The 22,219-nt window shown below is 38.0% G+C and overlaps 1 protein-coding gene across 10 annotated transcripts in view; it reads left to right on the top strand.

The window, feature by feature from the left end:
- Positions 1 to 21,751, top strand: part of MAPK6 (mitogen-activated protein kinase 6) — a 33,611-nt gene extending 11,860 nt beyond the window's left edge. For 2 of the 10 annotated variants that reach the window (XM_081508203.1, XM_081508204.1), the window contains exons 2-8: positions 6,619 to 6,764; positions 7,825 to 7,932; positions 9,035 to 10,223; positions 11,662 to 11,806; positions 14,126 to 14,290; positions 18,291 to 18,492; positions 19,503 to 21,751. In XM_081508203.1, the coding sequence (XP_081364329.1) occupies positions 9,669 to 10,223; positions 11,662 to 11,806; positions 14,126 to 14,290; positions 18,291 to 18,492; positions 19,503 to 20,604 (2,169 nt within the window). In that variant the 5' untranslated portion in view covers positions 6,619 to 6,764; positions 7,825 to 7,932; positions 9,035 to 9,668 and the 3' untranslated portion in view covers positions 20,605 to 21,751. The remainder of the gene's footprint in view (positions 1 to 6,618; positions 6,765 to 7,824; positions 7,933 to 9,034; positions 10,224 to 11,661; positions 11,807 to 14,125; positions 14,291 to 18,290; positions 18,493 to 19,502) is intronic. The other 8 variants (XM_081508206.1, XM_081508207.1, XM_081508201.1 and 5 more) reach the window with 4 other exon arrangements.
- The last annotated feature ends 468 nt before the right edge of the window (positions 21,752 to 22,219 follow it).

Below are 22,219 nucleotides of genomic sequence, written 5' to 3'. Positions count from 1 at the left end.
AGAAAGGAGAAAAGATACTCCAGAAAAGCTATATGCCATTCTGAAACACTCTAAGTAAGCATGTGGTTGTCTCCATTTGATGGGGGTTCAGACATGTTTTATGTGGCCTTGCGCAATGGGACCTTCTTCAGACCCTCACCAGGGTTAGCTCAGAAATGACAGCTGTTGTATTTGATGCCAGTCTGGAAAGCTGTGATGCTTTTAGATTCTCCTAACATGGGATAAAGAACAGTACAATCAGAGAGTAGTGGCATGGTCTTGCATATCTTCACAATACCTACCTGCTAGGCTGCTGCTGCTAAGTCGCTTCAGTCGTGTCCGACTCTGTGCGACCCCATAGACGGCAGCCCACCAGGCTCCGCCGTCCCTGGGATTCTCCAGGCAAGAATACTGGAGTGGGTTGCCATTTCCTTCTCCAGTGCATGAAAGAGAAAAGTGAAAATGAAGTTGCTTAGTCGTTTCCGACTCTTAGCGACCCCATGGACTGTAGCCTACCAGGCTCCTCTGTCCATGGGATTTTCCAGGCAAGAGTACTGGAGTGGGGTGCCATTGCCTTCTCCGACCTGCTAGGCTAGCAGGACTTTTTACAGAGTCCTGCTCATCTGGTTATATAGGGCACTGCTTCAGTGGTGCAGTCCCTCTCCGCTACCTCAGCAAAGCAAACCTAGTAGGAGCTATATAACAGAGCTAACGTTTTTCTGTTTCTTCAGTCCACTGGGTTGAAGTCAATTGCTTTCTTCTTGTGTTGGCAGACCTGTATGTTCACCATAGGGTGAGGCTCCTGGGCTAATGCCTGGAAAGGAAAGTACCACATCTAGAGTCATCACTGATGTTTCCATGTGGTAGGTTAGAATGTGATCAGATTCTGAAAAAATTGAGAGTAGAGCTTGTGTTCTTCAAAGCTTTCTATTACCAAGTAGAATATGGTATTTACATTAATTCATTCAATAGTGGTTAAGGTGCCTACCATCAGGAACTATGCTCAGAAAATGTCAGTAAAGGTACTTAATACCAAGCCTTTTAAAATAGAACTGCAGCAAGGGGGAAGGGAGTGGTGCCCTAGAAAATGAAGATTAGAGGATTTGAAGATTAGAGGGTAGATTAAATGAGATTGGGGATGGATGGCAAAAGAAGGAAAATGCTATAGAAAAGAGAAAGCAAGCCTAGTGGGGCAGAGAGAAGTCTACAGTGGAATCTGCAGTGGAATACAATGCTCTAGGAGTAGGAGCTCCATGAGGCTTTTTTTTTTTTTTCAAACTATTTTGATCCCTTCTATACCTTAATGCCTGGCAAGGCAATGGCAACCCACTCCAGTACTCTTGCCTGGAAAATCCCATGGACGGAGGAGCCTGATAGGCTACAGTCCATGGGGTCGCTAAGAGTTGGACACGACTGAGCAACTTCACTTTCACTTTTCACTTTCATGCATTGGAGTAGGAAACGGCAACCCACTCCAGTGCTCTTGCCTGGAGAATCCCAGGCTTGGCAGAGCCTGGTGGGCTGCCTTTTATGGGGTCGCACAAAGTCGGACACAACTGAAGCGATTTAGCAGCAGTAGCAGCAAGGTTTTGTTGAATAAAAATGTAGTGGATGGATGGAAGAATTGAAACAAACAGTGAAAGCTCTTAAAAACTAGGTTCTCTCTGCTTCTGGGCCATTTTGGGATTGCATTTGCCTACTGCCTTGAAGTTGGTACCACCATGTGACCTGCTTTGGTCAGTAAAATATGAGTAGAAGTGAAGTGTATGATTTTTTGGAAGTGTATGATTTTTTGGATGAAGGTTTACGAACCAGTGGGGCTGCCCAGGTGGCTCAGTGGTAAAGATCCTGCCTCCCAGTGCAGAAGATGCGGGTTCTATCCCTGGGTCAGGAAAATCCCCTGGAGGACATGGCAACCCATTCCAGTATTCTTGCCAGGATAATCTTTAAGACAGAAGAGCCTGGCGGGCTACAGTCCATGGAGTTGTGAATAGTTGGACATGACTGAGCACGCACGACATTACATATCAGTGAGATATTCTCATTTCTTTCCCTCTGGCACATTGAGTGCCTGTGATAGAGGTTCTATAGCCCCTTTAGGAGCTTGGATAACAGCTATGTTGCACTTGTTGCATGAGCCAGACTTAAAAAGTCTTTTTAGTCGCAGATTTGGGGGTTATTTGTTACTGTAACACTGTATAACCTGTCTCTCAACTACTATAGAAATTTATATTTATTTTTGTTTGGTTGGAATTGTCAGATTTCCAAAGGTACTTGAAGAAGAAGGCTGCCCAAGTGTCTTCTGCTTATATATTTGTTTCCTTGCCATTGGTTAGGAGAAGAGTCTTAGAGGACGGCTCTGGCAGGAGGAAGATAGGAAGGGGTTGAAGGGTTATTATAATTATTTTAAATTTTCCAGCCATAAATTTGTAGATGGGATTGTGTTTGTTTAATGTTACTGTTGCTGCTAAGTCGCTTCAGTCGTGTCTGACTGTGCGACCCCGTAGACGGCAGCCCACCAGGCTCTGCTGTCCCTGGGATTCTCCAGGCAATAATACGGGAGTGGATTGCCATTTCCTTCTCCAGTACATGAAAAGGAAAAGTGAAAGTGAAGTTGCTCAGTCGTGTCCGACTCTTAGCGACCCCATGGACTGTAGCCTACCAGGCTCCTCCGTCCATGGGATTTTCCAGGCAAGAGTACTGGAGTGGGGTGCCATGCCTTCTCCATGTTTAATGTTAGGTTTATAGCAATTTCAGTCACATTTCCACCATTCTGGGCGTCCTACCGTATTAAGTGGTAGCAAAAACTAGTCAAGTAGAAGACTTGTAGAAGACTTGCTTTCGTAGGTCATAGACTTTTAGAATTGGAAGGGTCTTTAGAGATTGTTTGACTAGTCTATATGGTCTGTAAAGTTCTGATATTCCAATGTGAGGACCTAGAGTAAATAGCAACTAGATAGGAGCATCAAAATAAACGTGACATTTATCTTATAATGGCCTTTTAAATGGGTGAAGTCCCTAATGTTAAAATGCATTTAGGCAAAGATTCAGACAATTTAAGAACAGAAGTTAGGACTAGAAGAGAAGTTTTTTAAAAACTGGTTACTTTGTTAGAAGCTATGTAAGCATCCATCTTTGAAAGTTTGTCTCTGTAGCTAATGGTAGTTACTGATAGCAGGCAAAAGCCCCTTAGGCTTTGATGCTTAAGTGTTAAGGTCCTCCCTCCCACACCAAGTTCCTGAGATGATTCACTGACACTGGTTTGCACTTCAGACCTCCTTGAGGCCCAGATCCTGCCAGGGGTTTCTGATAACTGAGGGCTACCCTACATTAGGAGTAAGAGCTTTGTCAAGAATGCGTATGAGCAAGCAGCTAAGCTGTAGTCTTTGGCCTTCTCTGCCCTAGAAGCTTAGTAGCTTTGATGGAAGCTTGAGAACATGATCTTAGGGGAGGGTGAATTTGCTATAACAACACCTCTCTATGCCAGGGTTAGGAAACAGTCCTAGGTGAATGTAAGTAGAGCTCAACCTTTCCCTTCTCTCCAAAAGTAACTGAGCTTTGGCGGAGATGTGAGGCTGGCTGAATGCCAGTTAACTCAGATTACTCAGTTGACCCTGGAGAAGAGCTAAATAGGCAAGAGCTGGTGGGGGGTGGGGGTGAGTGAGTGAGTGAGTGTGATCAGGCCAGATGACCCAAGTCAGCATTTAACCGGAGAAGCAGCAGAATAGAAGAGGGAAGAGAATATCAGTCAAGTAACCTCTATATTTAAGGCCCTCACCTCAAACTTTGTACCTGCTGACATTGACCAAGTTTTTCCTGGATAAGAAAGGAAAGAAAATCAAATTTGTATAGAACGTGGAAATGGGGTAGAGTGAAGTTATTCTACTGTCTTTTTTATTTCTTTCTTTTGCGTTTTATGACTTCATACACTTAGGCCTGACTCAGAGTACCTGCACTTCTCTTGGTGATGGAGTGAGCTAAGTGACAGCAGGAGGTAATTTAGGGAAGAAAGAGCTCGAGGCAACAGTTGTGGCTAATGTCGTTTCAGGGAACTATCTTATAAGTGTTGGAAGCTGGTACTCAGCCTGGCTACACAGAGAGCTTTTACTTCCATGTTATGGTGAATCACTAAAAGAAGACCAAAGAGCCATCTTCATTCTTATAAATCATTCTCTGCCCTTCATTTTTATTTACCAAATTGTTAAAAACAAAGCAACATCAACTTAGCTAATTAAAACTTAACCAATGATCTCTCTTCAAGCAGCACAGTATCAGCACTCAGGATAGTAGGAATGGGAAACATTTGGAGACACAGAAATTGAAAAGGTGGTGGAAGGGTCATTTTAAAGTTACTGTCCTGTCTTGGTTTTCCCTTTCCTCCCTTGAAGTGTGTAGACAGTGCAAAAGGAAGGAGAACTACAAATCTTTCTTGAGTCTGAGCCTTGAACTTTGCTTTTATGAAGTTAAACATGAAAGATGGTGGAGAAAATGGTATAAATGAGACATTTCTAGAGATCATTGATGTGGATGGAAGATGCACTGACCAGTAGTCTGCTGATCCAGTTTAGTTGCAGTTGCATGCCCAGTGACTGCCTGTTGGATGTGAAAGATGGAGGTGATTGGACAAGATCAGGATTTGAAATGTAACTGCTGTAAGGGTCATAATGATAAGGAAGAAACTGTTTTCATGGTCACTAAGGAGGAGCAAGGGAGGCCTTTGGCTTTTTATGGCTTCCAGAAACACATATCCTGACTGCTCTAATTAGGTCAGATCACCCAGTGTCTAGGCTCTCACAACATCCTGTACTGCTTTTTCCCTTCTGCACTCCCTTTTTTCCTATTGTTATTATTGTTTGTTTCCAACTGTACTATGAACTCCATGAGGGCAGGGGTCAAGCCTATTTTTACTTAACATTTTATCTGCAGTGCTTAGTATGCTGACAAGTACATAACATATAATTAGCAAATACTTGCTGAATGAAGGGGACTGAATTGGAAGCATTTACTAGATCCACTTTATCATGCAGAGGTATGGCATTACCTCCAACTTACTGATTAAGGTGGGCTTACTTTTCAAGCTCCTGGATAAAAAGGTGCTAAAAAGCTTTTGGTCTGATAGATATTGAAGGACTTTGAAGAATACTACTCTGAGAGCAATGAGGCAACTACACAGGCAAGCACTATTGTAAATAATGGGATGGCCGCCCCAGCCCTTCCTCCGCCACTTCCCTATCCCAGTTTGTTTTAATTGGTACAATCCTCACTGTCTGGTGGAATTACAGTTTAGTTGATAAATGTTACATTCTTTCTTTAGATTGTGGTCTCATATTTCTGTAAAGTTTGCTCAAGGCTTTTAGTATAGGCATTATCTGAGTCTGCAATGAGAACTCTGCAGCTCTCAGCCTAGGCACAAGCTCTCACCTTCCCTGAAATGAATTTTTACCCACTCTTTACCCCTGTAATTGGTGACCAGTGTCTTTGAGATTTCTGAAAGGGCATTCTGGTCCCATCACTTCATGGGAAATAGATGGGGAAACAGTGGAAACAGTGTCAGACTTTATTTTTGGGGGCTCCAAAATCACTGCTAATGGTGATTGCAGCCATGAAATTAAAAGACACTTACTCCTTGGAAGGAAGGTTATGACCAACCTAGATAACATATTTAAAAGCAGAGACATTACTTTGCCAACAAAGGTCCATCTAGTCAAGGCTATGGTTTTTCCAGTGGTCACGTATGGATGTGAGAGTTGGATGGTGAAGAAAGCTGAGCGCCAAAGAATTGATGCTTTTGAACTGTGGTGTTGGAGAAGACTCTTGGGAGTCCCTTGGACTGCAAGGAGATCCAACCAGTCCATCCTAAAGGAGATCAGTCCTGGGTGTTCATTGGAAGGACTGATGTTGAAGCTGAAACTCCAATACTTTGGCCACCTCATGCAAAGAGTTGACTCATTGGAAAAGACCCTAATGCTGGGAAGGATTGGAGGCAGGAGGAGGAGGGGACAACAGAGGATGAGATGGTTGGATGGCATCAGCGACTCGATGGACATGGGTTTGGGTAGACGCTGGGAGTTGGTGATGGGCAGGGAGGCCTGGCGTGCTGCAATTCATGGGGTTGCAAAGAGTCGGACACGACTGAGCGACTGAACTGAACTGAAAGGGCATTCTCATGCTTACATTTGTTTCTGGTCTGTAATGCTTCTTGGTCTCACTAAGATTGAAAGGAGGCCGATGTAGATGGAGGTCTTGAGTCTTCCACTCATCCTCTGGCTGGAGTTCCTACTGTGGTACTTTTCTCGTGGATGAGAGTGGTGGTGTTTTAGTGAAGTGTTATTTCTGCTTGTCTCTGATTGCAATGTTAGTGAACTAGTAGCTTATGAGAGTACTTAGAGGTTTTAGTGTTCTTATGTCAAGTCTGTTAAACAGACATAAAAATGTACATTTATCAAAAACTTAAAACTTGACTGAGCTTTAAGGAATTGTCTACATTAGGGCAAGAGGGATCATTTACCCACTTAGTTTCTGAGTTATTCGTATTATCAGTTTCTCTTTCACACAATATTTTTCATATTTATGGATCTCTCAGAGTTAAAGATTTGCTCAGATTGAAGCATATGCTGTTAACCTTATTTTATTTTTCAGGATCATATATTTCCGCATGTGAAGTATGTAGAAATATGAATGAAGCAGACAGGGAAGTAAGATAGATTCCTCTGTTGTACAGAAGCTTCACCACTGTGAAACAGCTGATGTGTTTGGTCCTAGCAGTTCTTAAGCCACACCTGAAGGTGATTGGAAGTTGTCATGTCTTCAGGTTCAGAATGGACAGCTTTATTTCATTCACTGATAAAGTTTCTCCTGCCTTTAAATAATTAGCTCTTTGAACCAAAGATTATTGCAGCTGTCCTGTTTCCAGTCCTTTCAGAGTCATTTAGAAAATGGCATTGTACGTGCACCTATACTAGCTTTAAGGTCAAAAGTCAGCAACAGGAAGCCTTTCCATTTAAAAGTTTAGGCTGTATTACATGCTTATAGGCATGTATTAATATGTTTAAATGAGCTACTACATTGGTCTCCTAGTTGCTTCTGGAACATGAAACAAATGCTCATCTTAGTTGAGCATTTATTTATGCCTAATAGCTTTTTGATGTTTTTACTTTTTTCCAATATTTTATGATAAATTTATTTTATTTTGATTTTTTAAAACTTTTTATTTTGTATTGGAGCCCCTCTGTCTACAACAATTACTTCCACATAGCATCCTTAAGGCCCACCCACATCCTTACTTCCTCCCTTGGAGCTTTGCTTCAGTAACACCTTATCAGAGAGGCATTTCCTCACTACCCTCTTGTCACTCTTCTCTGTTTTATTTTTCCATACCACTTATTGCCATCTAATATGTGTTTTGCTTTTTTGTCTGCCTGCATTTCCCCCTATAATATGAACTCTTCATTTACATACTACCTAACTCTGTAACATTCTAATAATTTGTCATACTTCAGTTGGTTTTTAAAAAATAACGCATTAAAGATTGGTTGAAGAATGTTGTGTAATCCCCCCACCCCATTCTTGTTCCTTCCTTCATTCCTAAGGTGATTATTATATTTAATTTGTTATTTATCACTCTTATATTTTTATACTTTTGCTACATCTGTATGTACCTTAAAATAGCTTTATTTTGCATGTTTATCCACCTGCTATAACTAGTTGCAGCATGCACATTTCTGTATGCAGTTTGCTTTTTAAATTTAGTGTATATTTGGTGATTTCTGCCATCTTCATTTTTACTATTATGTAGTAGCTCACTGTATGACTATAACTCATTTATTCTTATTGTTGAAAGTTTAGGCTGTTTTTGTTATTTTGGCATTACAAAAAAAAAAAAGAACATCTGTATATCCATTTGCAAGCAGTTCTCTAGGGAATTTTCCTTGAAGAAAAATTGCCAAGTCATAGGTATGATATTTATTTATTTACTTATGTATTTACTTATGCCAAATTGTTTTTTTGATGTTCCTACTCTTTCCCAGTATTTTATGATAACTTTATTTTGTTTTAATTTTTTCTTAACTTTTTATTTTAAATTGGAGTATAGCTGATTAATAATGATATGATAGTTTAAGGTGGACAGCAGAGGGACTCAGCCATACCTATACATGTATCCATTCTCCCCTAAACTCTCCCCTGCTATCCTGGCTGCCACAGGACGTTGAGCAGAGTTCTCTGTGCTGTACAGTAGGTCCTTGTTGGTTATCCATTTTAATTATAACATTTTGTGTACATGTCAATCCCAAACTCCCTAACTGTCCCTTGTAAACTCTCACCATTTTTGTAGGAGAGTTCCTGTTTTTCCACATTCCTCTCCAGACTTGATATTTGCAGTTGAGATAACTTCATTCAAAACTGTTTTTCCAATCTGAAATATCATCTTCATGAAGTAATTTGATATTTTTGATCATCAGTGAAGTTAAACATTTCATAGGCTTTATTCATAGGTTTATTCACTGTTTAAGTTTACTCCTTTGTAAGTGAACTTACGAAGTTCACTTTGTAAGTTTAAGAGCATGTTTGGCAAATTTTTTATTTGTGCTGCTACATTTTTGTTCATTAGGTATTGTCAGGTATTAACTCTGTCAGGCAGAGCTAATAAATAAACATGCTCTTTAATGAACTAACACTTTGTAAGTTATTATATATGTATTTTTAGAAAAATGTTACAAGTGCTTCACTGAAAAATTCTAAAGAATTCTGTAAAAATATTATGAACTTTTCCTTTGCTCATTGGTATTTAAGAAATTTATACAACCTAATGACCTAGATAATACAGAGAATCTAGTATGGTGAGATCTGGAGTCTGAGTCAACACATGTGAATTGCTTACAACATAGGTAGCTATTTTTGATTGAGGGTGATCTTTCCATTTAGTGACGTATGTAAGTTTAATACACCACCAGTGGTAGCTTATAGCTAAATGCCCAGTTTGTGTCATTTTATAAAGTTGATTGAAAGAGCATTTCCTGCAGTGGTGACTCTTTCCTTCTTTTTTCTCATCCTCCAGGTTGTATCAGAGTAAGATGGACGGTAGCTTTGATTGTGATTGTGGTGAGCTGGAGCCACCTGATCACTAACAAAAGACATCTTCTGTTAACCAACAGCCGCCAGGGCTTCCTGTTGAAATATACAGCAACAGAGGAAGAAAAGAAGCAAAACGGAAATAGCGCTTACCAGCACCTTAGAATGATGCTGCTCAGGACCAGTCCAACACTGAATGTATCTGCACTGTGAGGAGAATGTTCATAGAAGCCTGTTGTGTGCATATTTATTCACATTTTTGTTAAATGTTAAATCCTTCAGCACAGTAAATCTGAGTGCATAGTATGTCATTTCATTCCGTTTGAGTTTCTTGAGTGTTTTCTTTAAATGTCTGCAGAGTTGCTGTCCCTTTCTTGAACTATGAGTACTGCAATCTTTTTAATTCTCAGTATGAGTAGAGCTTTTTGAGCTTAAAATCTAAGGGGAACTCAACAGGCCTGGTTGGCATATGCAATGAGCATCAAGAAACCATCTTGCTGTGGACGCAGAATTATTTTTTTCTCCCTTTTTAAAAGATCGTTCCTTTTGATGCCAGTTTTCTTCTTTGTTCACACAAGTTCAACAATTTGAAAGGAAAAGCCAATAGTAAGAGTTTCAAAATGGCAGAGAAATTTGAAAGTCTCATGAACATTCATGGTTTTGATCTGGGCTCTAGGTATATGGACTTAAAACCATTGGGTTGTGGAGGCAATGGCTTGGTTTTTTCTGCTGTAGACAATGACTGTGACAAAAGAGTAGCCATCAAGAAAATTGTCCTTACTGATCCCCAGAGTGTCAAACATGCTCTACGTGAAATCAAAATTATTAGAAGACTTGACCATGATAACATTGTGAAGGTGTTTGAAATTCTTGGTCCTAGTGGAAGCCAGTTAACGGATGATGTGGGCTCTCTTACCGAACTGAACAGTGTTTACATTGTTCAGGAGTACATGGAGACAGACTTGGCTAATGTGCTGGAGCAGGGCCCTTTACTGGAAGAGCATGCCAGGCTTTTCATGTATCAGCTGCTACGTGGGCTCAAATACATTCACTCAGCAAACGTACTGCACAGAGATCTCAAACCAGCTAATCTTTTCATTAATACTGAAGACTTGGTGCTGAAGATAGGTGACTTTGGTCTTGCACGGATCATGGATCCCCATTATTCCCATAAGGTATGTGGAAAGTTAGCTGAGGCAGACCTCTCAGTTGATACACATCATCAGAAACAGGTGCTTGTATTTCCTTTGTGTGTTGTGGCAGAATTTTTACTTAATTGTACTAAACTTTACATAGTACCTTTTTTCCATTCACAATCTCCCTGTGTTTGAAATGAAGGAGGAATGGGATCCTAGTTAAATATAAATTCTGGTAATTTGTAATAACTGAAATTCTCTCAAGTTGTGTGCATATTTACTTTTAAGTAAATATCTACTTTTAAAATCTACTTTGAAGTAGGATATATCATGTGTTTAGGGCAGAAGGTTGCTGTTTCAACTTTTACTTTTTTGTTTGTTTGGGTATACTCTTCTGTTATGCCTTGTTTAGCAAACTTAGTTTGAAATCTAATCTTTATGTTTGCACAAACATAAAGTAGGCAGTAAGAATAGTCGGAAGAATTCATAGTAACTTTGCCTTAAATTTGCTTTTGTACAGGAAATTAATGATATTTTTTGAGCTGAACTCTGGTCTTTTAGTTTTCAAATGAAATCATACTTGGGACTCTGATGTTTAAAATGTAAAAATGGAGCTGTTTTGGTATAAACCATCCCTGGGAAGCCTGCTTGCTTGGCTTCTCATAGCACACATCTAAGACACATCTTGGCATTTGCATGTATCATCTCACATTGAGTATAACTTAACTTTAAAAAAAAACTTCAGCATCGAAATTGAGTACCAAGATGAAATGGATGACCACATCTTTATGGATAACAGTGAAGTATTGTGGATAGAACACTGAACTAGGAGTTACACTATCTAAAATGGAGTTCCATTTCTACATCCAGCTAAACTATATGACCTTAAGCAGACTCCTTAACTTGAGTGTTAATATCTGCCTTCATATTTTCTCAGCGTTGTTTTGAGAATGAAACAAGGCAACATATGTTTAACTGTTTTTGTCAAATACTTCATAAGTATAAAGTAGTGAAATTGATTAGGAATGGCGTGTGCAGTATAGCCAGGTCCCTGGGTTGTCAGTAAGGAGGTTGACATTGCTTTATAAATAGCTCACCTCTGGTACTCTTCCTGCCTTTCTCTCATTGATTTAAAGCATACCTGCTTCATTGTTGACTTGAAGTGACAAATAGCTTCTCTTCTCAAACATGTTGTGAATATGTGCCCTAGCGTTAACACTAAATTCTTATAGTATTCTTTGGTCTGAATACTTCATGAGAATATCATTTTATAGGTGGTGTGTTTCAGGGGGTATGTTCATAATCTCCATACAGCCTCAGAAGCGCAAGAGCCTTGAAAATAAGCATAGAAATCAACAGTACTGTTTAAGGATTTTACAATTACAGTTTGTTTTTAGATTAAGGGCTCTTTAATTAATCATATTTTACCTACTGTTATTCAGCTAAAGTAAAAAGTATATTTTTGTTTCTTTTTCAGGGTCATCTTTCTGAAGGATTGGTTACTAAATGGTACAGATCTCCACGTCTTTTACTTTCTCCTAATAATTATACTAAAGCCATTGACATGTGGGCTGCAGGCTGCATCTTTGCTGAAATGCTGACTGGTAAAACCCTCTTTGCAGGTTAGAAATTTTAAAATAAATGGGAAAATTATCCCAAGGAGAAATAATTTCGTATATTTCTGTGAATCAAGATTTATGTAAGATTCAAACCAATTTATTATAGTCTAAACTATTAAAATGAAAAGATAAAATGGTATTTTAAAGATTGAGAACACTTACATATTTACTAGTTTGTTCAGTAAAGTTAGTCTGAATTCTAGTGTTTCTTTTGTATATATCTTTATTTCTTAAACATAATTTCCTATTTTATGGATCAATATTTGTTGGTTGTTTTTGTTAAATGATACCTGTGTTACCTGATTCTGTCAGTGTTGGTTACTTCCTGGTGAAATTTTTTTTAGCTATTGTTGTAAATTCAGTAATTCTTTGTCTCCTATCAACCCTGTTGCTTGAACTGCCATGTCCTTTTGGCCTGACTGATGTGATATTTCAGAAACAACCAGTTTTATAATGAGTTTGGTGCTATGAGGGAATCTAAAAAAGTGCATGAGAAAGTTTTGAGTTAAGGTAGATTAAAACAAAAACCTCTAAATAAAACAATTTTTTATTTTAAACCTTTGTATACTTTAAACATTTAATTAAACAGAATTGTTTATGAAATGATTTGAAAGACTCAGTTGTAGTTCCCTTCTAAAAACTTTTCAGTAGGTTTGTGAACCATTCAGTAAAAGCAGCATGAGGGAAATCTATTGTTTAGGATAGGCCTCATTAACAGCAATGAAAGGCAAGGTCTAAGCATTCATTGGAAATCTGTGTATTTTTAACCTATAGTAAGTGCCCTAGCCTTTTTTTTGGTCTTAGTATCTCCACTTAGATGTCTAATGGCATCTCAAATTTAACCTATCCAAAACTGACCTCCTGATATCTCTCCCTCATACTTCCTCTTTCTGCTGTCTTCCTCATCTTAGTAAACCAGACCCACTTCTTAGTTGCTCAGGCCAAAATCTTGGCATCGTCCTTCACTTTTCTCCTTACAGATCTTATGGGCTATTTCTTCAAAGTATATCTTGAATCTTACTGCTAGTATCTCTTTCGCTACTCTCATCCTCCTAGTCCAATAAACCATTCTGCCTCTCCTGGTCTAACACATGATCTCCTAACTGGCTTTCCTGCTTTAACTTTTGTCTGTGGTCTAGTTACCACATAGCAACATAGTAGTTCTCTGAAAACATAGCTCATGTCATTTCTCTGTTCAAAACTCTGTAATGGTTTCTTATCAAATTCAGAATCACATTGACTTTCAGTGTTCTGGTACCACTGAGCTCATCTGTCACTTTCCTGAGTCACTGTACTTCAGCTACACTTGCCTAATTGTTTCTTGGACACACCAAGTCCACTGTCTCCTCTAGGCCTTTGGGCCCTTTCTCATCTTCCTGGAACTCTCTTCCTCTTCATGAATGTATGGTGTATTACCTAGCTTCCTTGTCAGCTTCTCAGTGAGGCCTTCCTTTGTCATAAGAATGATAAGGTCATAACAACCAAGGGGTTGTTAATATAAATTAACCCTACTCCTAACAGTGCTCTCTGTCCTCCTTCACTTACTCTATTTTTCTTCATTTGTCACTGTTTGATGTAAATGTTTACAGAAGTTGTTATCTGTCTTCCTCCATTATACTGTGAGCTCCACGAAGGCAGAAATTTGGTCATTTTTGTTTCACAGGTGTATTCTAAAGTGCCTTGCTCATGGTAGGCACTCAAGAAAAATGTTGAATGTTGAATGAGTTTCTAGAAATAAGTGGAAAAACAAATGAATGTTTTGTTTTTTAAATATTAGCTGCCCATTTAGCCTGAAGTTTCCCCTTTTATTTCTTTAATAGTGGTTTTGAAATGTTAACTGAGCCTAATCCATAACTATAAAACTTTCTGTTTCACAAATGTAGTCTAAGGCTCTATTTTATTGATAGTGAAATTAAGTCATCACTGTGTTAAGTATTCTCAGAGTTCTAGTGAGTTAATTAGTATGTATGGTTGAGACTAGAATCTCATCTTTTAAATCTCAGTTTATTGGTTTTTTCACTACTTCGTGATACCTTAATATGAGGCCAGACTTCAAGTCAATTTCTTAAGGAAACAAAGCAGCCAAAACTGAACATATCAGTGAGCAGAATTTGAAAAAGATAAGCTTTTTGAGCAGATTGATGATGATATTCAAAGCAGTGAAAAATGCTGATTAATGATGCAGTTAAAACCATTTCCCCCGTCAATGGTCATTACAATTCTGTTAGTTTCCTGTAGCTTTAGAATGTTTATTGCCAGTAGGTTAAACATTGAGAAATGTGTTTATTAATGTTGTATTTGGTATATTTTAATCTCATCTAGGTGCACATGAACTTGAACAGATGCAGCTGATTTTAGAATCTATTCCTGTTGTCCATGAGGAAGATCGTCAGGAGCTTCTCAGCGTAATTCCAGTTTACATTAGAAATGACATGACTGAGCCACACAAACCTTTAACTCAGCTGCTTCCAGGAATTAGTCGAGAAGGTACTGTAACTGAAGAGTAACCGTCATGTAATGGTGTATTTATGTGTGAGCAGGATGTGTGTAGGAAAGCTTTAGCTTTTTATCGTTATAGATGTGGCATTCTCCCAAATAGTCTTCAGACACTCGAGGTACACCTAAAACTTCAGCTCTCGCTTTCCTTTTTATAGCCAGGCACTTAGGCTGGGAATCTTTTCTTTGCTCTGAATAATTTTCCAGATTCCAGTATACCCCTCTTTCCTGGTGCTGACTCCATGTGCTTTTCCAACTTTTACTTCTGATCGCCTCTGCTAGGTGAACATGTTTATCACTGACTCTCACTGAGCTGGATCGGGATTCTCTGAGGGTTATATGATGAGTAAGTATGGGTACAAATATGAATGTGATTTAGATATGAAAGAAGAAATTGAGTTGAAGGAAAGCAAGGGTTTTAGAGCAAGAAAGATGGAGGAAAGGTCAAAACTACATTTGAGCAAACTGTTACATAAAAGATTGCAGATTGGTGTTAGTAGTAATACTGGGTGCTAAATGTGACAGTTTGTGCAGACTTGAAAGTAATAGGAACGTAGAATCAAAACTTCATTGACCACTAAAGCAGTTAATTTTATACATCAGAATAGAGAGATGTAACTTCAGGGTTTGTTGATACAAATAAGATACAAAAGTCTAAATGCTGTAATAGTTATCTGTAATAGGATAACGTTTTTTAAAAGAAGAGCATTAGAAATGAAAATATCTTCCTTAAAAGTTGATTGTATCATATCTTTAAGGATTATTGTACTGTATTTAGCTGTATCCATGCCAGAATTGTGATAGTTCTTTTCTGAATCATAAAGTTAGGGAGATACAGTTTCCTAAACATCTTAAACTTTCTCTTAATTATACATTTATTGTTCATATCATCCACTCTGATCATTATGTAGTTAAGGTTAATGTGTATCAAAGTGCTTTAACTTAGCAAGTGTTTTGAGAAATAGGCACTGGATAGCAAAACTGATGACATTGTCTTTTTTCCCCAGATATGCTTGGAACTCATTAGTAAATGCCTGAATGAAAAGGAAGCAACTGTATTTAATTTCAACAGGTTTCATAAGCTTCCTTTTTCAGAAATGCTACTTTTTTTTTTTTTTTTAATATTTATTTATTTATCTGGCTGTGCTGGGTCTTAGTTGCGGCATGCGGGCATGTGGGATCTTAGTTCCCCAACCAGGGATCAAACCCATCTTCCCTGCACTGCAAGGCAGATTCTTAACCACTGGACCACTAGGGAAGTCCCAGAATGCTACATTTTTAACATGTCTTTTAGGGTATCTTCACAGTCAGTAATATATTGCTGACTCTTACTCCTGATCTTGTTGCCACTGTCATGATGGCATCCTTGTTCATAACTGAACAGCAGTTACATAGCACTTGACTATGCCTCAGAGTTGTCTGTTGGAATTCTTTAAAAAGTGCAGAATGTTAAATCAGAATCCAGAGGTGGGGTGGCAAGCAGGATGTGTCTTTTTAAATCCTCTGCAGGTATGACCCTGCTCAGCCAGGTTGAGAGAGAGTGCTCAGAAATTGGCTTAGAGTCATTGTTGCCATTGCTGAGTCTTATCAAAAGAAAGAATCAAGCTAGTAATATAGAATGTTGCTGTTGAGGCATTTGTAACCTAATTAAATTTGAATATTCTTTTCCCTTGCCCTCATTAGTCAGCTGTGAACCAACCTGAATATTTAGTTGATGCCTGTGATTTGTTCATAATGTGTTGAACAAATGTCTTTGATAATAGATTCATTAAGTAACCATTGGACAAAGATACTTGATTTTCATAAGTGATAGAACTCTGTGTGTGTGTGGGTGCGCGCAGGCACGCATGTACTGTCATGTCCAACTCTTGGCGACCCCATGGATTGTAGCCCATCAGGTTCCTCTGTCCATAGGATTTTTCAGACAAGAATACTGCAGTGGGTTGCCATTTTCTACTCCAGGGGATCTTCCCGACCCAGGGATCAAACCTACGTCTCTTGCATCTTCTGCATCGACAGGCAGATTCTTTACCACTAGTGCCACCTATACTGACATACAAATGCAATGCAGAGTGTTTAAAGTTCCTGAAGCTAAAGACTTGTTACATAGATGTGCTCTGCAAGTTTCTTCTTCATTAACACTGGAATTTTGTTTTGGGGCAGAGTACCTTCTGAGCAATGGGGAACTCTTGTAGTAGTATATGTTCCTCTCTCACATTCTATTCATGATCTTTAGAGGGAAAAAGCAAACAAGATTAAATACATATGAAGACACATTAAGACCACTGGAACCCTGTACTGGTTAGTGTCTTTAAATGAATACCCAATCTTTTAAATTTTCCTTCATGGTTACCTTTTATCCTCCCTTTCTCTATAGTTTACCACTTATTTCTTTATCTTAGCATACCATTGTAGTAAATAGACTGATTTCCTCTAGAGCAGGGCTATCCAATAGAATTTTGACAATGATGGAAATGTTTTTTATTTGCATACATTTGGGAGTTCAGCCTGACTAGTTTGTTAGCTCTGCCTTTTCTCCCTGCTATCAGTTTTAGGGGTTCTACAGTATATTCCTCTCGTGTAGTTGGATATGTTTCACTCTGAAAATGGCAGTTATGCTGAGTCAACCATCTGTAACTGCCTTAGATTGTCTCTTGCCTTGAGACACGTGGGGCAATGACTTGCAGAAGAACCAAGAACAGCTTGATGTATCATGAAATCACTTCCTAGGTTAAGGTAATATAATAGAGGCGGGTGGGGAAAAGGTGGAGTACAGGCAGGAACCTCAGCCCTGGGCCACTGAAGGGTATGAATAACAAGGACCCTTACCTTTCTTCTCTTTAGTACTTCATTGGACTGATCTGAGCATTGAATGAGATAATGTAGTGAAGCACTTTGTAGAATATAAATGGCTGTATAAGTGTCAGCTACTTTTAATATTTATGAGAGATTGGAAGTTGAGAATAAGGTCATTTCTAGGGTGCAGCTTAGTTTTAGAGAAGTGCTAACTAGCTTTTCCTTTGAGACAGAAGGCAAGGATCAGTAGATGTGTGACACAGACCAGAGTGAAGAAGTAGGGATTGAGATAAATGTGAAGTAGGTTTATCTGCAAAGAATAATGAGAAGATTGAGAGCGTAAAGAAATGGTGAGGAACATTGCTGAGCCATTTCAAAGGCCAAATTCCACAGTATGGGTGAATTTGTAGAGAGCGTAGATATATATACACATATGATTTTGCATCCAGCTTTTATCAGTACTGTATAACTAGGAAGCGGAAAAAGTGGAAGTTAGGAATGGTTCCGAGTTGAAGATGGTGTCACTAATAAGGCATCCAGTGTGTGGTGGTGGTGGAGGGCTGGTGACAGTGGTGCAGTCTGAGTTAGTGAAAAGAACTGGGTTTGTGGTAGCTATGCTGGTAGCCCTAAAGTGATCAAATGCATTGTGTGATCTGCAGTAGTATGATTGGTGTGAAACAGAAGTCCACAAATTAGTACAACAGCTGGTCAATGAGGTAAGGGGAGCAAAGGGCATTAAATGCTATACATTTCATTTTTATACCTTATACCTATCTCTGTATCCATTCTACACATGAAGAAATGGAAGTTCAGCAAGTTTAACCTCTCCGGTTCCACATAGCTAGTAATCCAGCTAACCTAGTGAGTTGCAGAGCTGAAATTAGGACCTATGAATTAGGTTATGCCATATGAAATTGCTGTTATTTGACTGTTTTTGACTGACAAAAATGAAAATTTCATATGATTCAACTTCATATATTCCTTTTCCTTTATAATTGGCCATAATATGAGATTGGGATATATTTCAAATACTTTGTTTCTTGGATACATGTCTTTTTAATCAGTGAATCAGGTAAGTTGTTTTGTTTCTCTGACAGAACTTAAATTAACTTACCTTTTAATTGTGTAATCCCTTTTTTTCCTTATGGGTTGGTGGACCTCCAGTACAGTTAAGGTTTTTTTCTTCCTCTTGCAGCACTGGATTTCCTGGAACAAATTTTGACATTCAGCCCCATGGATCGGTTGACAGCAGAAGAAGCGCTTTCCCATCCTTACATGAGCATTTATTCTTTTCCAATGGATGAGCCAATCTCAAGTCATCCTTTTCATATTGAAGATGAAGTTGATGATATTTTGCTTATGGATGAAACTCATAGTCACATTTATAACTGGGAAAGGTAAAACTGACCCTAAATTAGGAAAAGGTTTTGTTTTCAATAAAGCATAATTTAGTGAGTTTTATTTTAAATTGTATATGATAAGACAATGTAAAGACCTTAAAAATTTAGAAATGGTCTTTTTGGATTTCTGCTAAACTTATTGCTATCTTTGAATAGCCTTTATGTAATTTCAATATTTAATAGTTACTGCTTAGTATATACATAATGGGAAAAGTTAAATGCTACTTTGGAACAAGAAGTAGTTAATGTTGAAATTAGTTTGTTGCTTGCTGCATTTTTTAACTCCTAAAATGTTGAAGTATTTATGATCAAATATATCTGCCAACCATCTTCTTTCTCTATATGAACATTTCTACTATCTATATATAGTTGTTTTTTCACATACCCAGATGTCTTCCAATCTCTACATTTTCTACCATACTTATTAGTTAAGTCATCTAATCTCTTTTCTATTCTGTCCTCTTCAACCACCACTGTTTTCACTTGTGTCTTAGTCTGCCTCTGCTTGGTTGTGGTGTGGTCACCTTGCTGAAATGTGTCTGTAAGAGGATACCACATTCAGTAACATTTACATGGAGACTTGTTTTGTTCTATTCATGGCGATGAGTTCCAGCAAGCCTTCTTCTAGTCTGCTTTATTACCATAGAGTGAAAATCTGTATGGCACCTGATTAAAATTAAGAGATCTACATTTTGTGGCCATAAGGTTGTTTTTTTCCCCGTGTGTGAAATTGTGTTTGTATAAATTGTGAAATTGAGATTGAACCAGCCAGCTACTCAGATGTTTATGTGCAGTTTATATAATTATATGCTCCATTGCATCATATTACTTTATAGAGTAACAGGGCTTACCTATCCATTAAGATTATAAATTCTTATATGACTTAACACTCTTATTATTCCCCTCATAGACCTAGCAAGCACAGTGCTTTGACCCAAAAGGCATGTAGTATATTTGAAAGTGAAATCATATACCTGGAGTAACACTAATATATTAATTTTTTTCAGGTACCATGATTGTCAGTTTTCAGAGCACGATTGGCCTATACATAACAACTTTGATATTGAGGAAGTTCAACTAGACCCAAGAGCTCTGTCTGATGTCACTGATGAAGAAGAAGTACAAGTTGATCCTCGAAAATATTTGGATGGAGATCGTGAAAAGTATTTGGAGGATCCTGCTTTTGACACCAGTTACTCTACTGAGCCTTGTTGGCAGTACCCAGATCATCATGAAAACAAATACTGTGATCTGGAGTGTAGCCATACTTGTAACTACAAAATGAGGTCATCATCATATTTAGATAACTTAGTTTGGAGAGAGAGTGAAGTTAATCATTATTATGAACCCAAGCTTATTATAGATCTTTCTAATTGGAAAGAACAAAGCAAAGAAAAATCTGATAAGAAGGGCAAGTCAAAATGTGAAAGGAATGGATTGGTTAAAGCCCAGATAGCTTTAGAGGAAGTATCACAGCAACTGGCTGAAAAAGAAAGGGAAAAGAATCAGGGATTTGACTTTGATTCCTTTATTGCAGGAACTATTCAACTTAGTTCACAACATGAGGCTACTGATGTTGTTGACAAATTAAATGACTTGAATAGCTCAGTGTCCCAACTAGAATTGAAAAGTTTGATATCAAAGTCAGTAAGCCGAGAAAAACAGGAAAAAGGAATGGCAAATTTGGCTCAATTAGAAGCCTTGTACCAATCTTCTTGGGATAGCCAGTTTGTGGATGGTGGGGAGGACTGTTTTCTCATAAATCAGTTTTGTTGTGAGGTAAGGAAGGATGAGCAAATTGAAAAGGAAAACACTTATACCAGTTACCTGGACAAGTTCTTTAGCAGGAAAGAAGATACTGAAATGCTAGAAACTGAGCCGGTAGAGGATGGGAAGCTTGGGGAGAGAGGAAATGAGGAAGGATTTCTGAACAGCAGTGGGGAGTTCCTCTTCAACAAGCAGCTTGAATCCATAGGCATCCCACAGTTTCACAGTCCAGTTGGGTCACCACTTAAGTCAATACAGGCCACATTAACACCTTCTGCTATGAAATCTTCCCCTCAGATTCCTCATAAGACATACAGCAGCATTCTGAAACATCTGAACTAAAACACTCAGCAGACATTTCTCTTTGTATTCTTCATGAAATGTGTTTTGTCTTTTTTATTACTAGCGTTTAAGTCTTTTTTTTTTTTTTTACTTGAATCAGATGGTGTCATTTAGAAAGGATTTTTTTCTTGGTTTTTAAAATCCAGACTTTTTTTCTACATGTGAGATGGTTTTCATTTTAACTGGCATGTCGTTTGCACACAAAAATAAAGAATAGAGCAAAATAATGCAATGCAGGAGGAGACAAAAGAAATGCACTAAGACAAGTAAAAAACATTCTCTTATAGAACAATGATCTGTTTTACAGGAAACAAAAATCTTGCCTTGAAATTTACACAGTGAGACTGTACATAATTGCATGAAAATATCTATTTTTTTCCTAAAACATTTTTCATTCATGAGTATTTTCAAGTTTTTCATACTGTACACATTTCTTAAAAACACATGATACCAGCAGCAACTGAAAATGAATGCCGAATTTGGTACACATGTGTTATCTACCTCAAGGTAACAAGAGTATGTGGCAAAACATATACCACCCATAGTGCTTCACAATATGCACTTCTATTTAGCCAGCGTTTATTGTAGTAAACTCTTCTTAATGAGATTCACTCACTGTTTATAAATGTTCTGGTATGCATTCTTTATAGTGAAGTGTTACATCACATCTTATTTATTTTAGCAAATCAGTATATTTTCTGTATTTAATTATAAAAAGTTAACTTAGTTTTTGAAATTTATTTGCAAATACACTTTTTTCCATTTGGCACTATGGTTTGTTGCCTACTTAGCTGAATATATAATGTCAGCTTATCCTAAGGCTGTCCACGTACTTAATTTACTTAAGTATTCATTTTAAGTAAAGCGCTCACTGTGTATAGGAATTTGTATTTTGGAGGTGCTTGATCTATCTACAAAGAAAAATTAGGAATTACTTTATTATAAAATGCTCCTAGAAGTCTTAATTGTGTTTATTTTTTAAAAAACTGTAATGTTAGACTTGTGTGCATGGAAGTAATTAAGGTACATCATTATTGTAGTTTAAAAGTTGTACATGATAAGACATATTTTGTTTTTACTGTATGTTTTTACTGAATGATCTATTCCCCATCCCAAAGCAAGCATGAATAAAATTAGATTAAATGTAGCATGTGGCATCGCAGTCTCTTAGAATTTGTCTCATCTATTTTACTTTATTGAATACTGTGTGTATCTTTGGTTATCCTGTTTGAAGAAAAAGGACAAATAAAACATGGCCAGCAAATATGGCTCCTGTTTAACTCTTTGGCTTCCCTGGTAGCTCAGCTACCAGTAAAGAATCCACCTGCAGTGCAGGAGACCCTGGTTCGATTCCTGGGTCGGAAAGATCACCTGGAGAAGGGAAGAGCTACCCACTCCAGTGTTCTGGCCTGGAAAATTCTATGGACTACATAGTCCATGGGGTCGCAAAGAGTCGGACACGACTGAGCGACTTTCACTCTTCAGGTAATGAAAATGATTACCTAGCTAGAGTGAAAATCACTAGCAGAATTTCCTCGAGTTCCATTTTTCAGCATCTTTGAATTGTGGCTACAGTGTTAGGCTAAAAGACTTAGAAGAAAAAGACTTTGTCTCC

The sequence above is a fragment of the Giraffa tippelskirchi genome, chromosome 7 (assembly GCF_054371585.1).
Source record: "Giraffa tippelskirchi isolate mGirTip1 chromosome 7, T2T-mGirTip1v1.2.pri, whole genome shotgun sequence".
In the NCBI taxonomy this organism is placed as follows: domain Eukaryota; kingdom Metazoa; phylum Chordata; class Mammalia; order Artiodactyla; family Giraffidae; genus Giraffa; species Giraffa tippelskirchi.
Note: the sequence above shows the minus strand (reverse complement) of the source record. Positions and strands in the feature narration are given on the sequence as shown.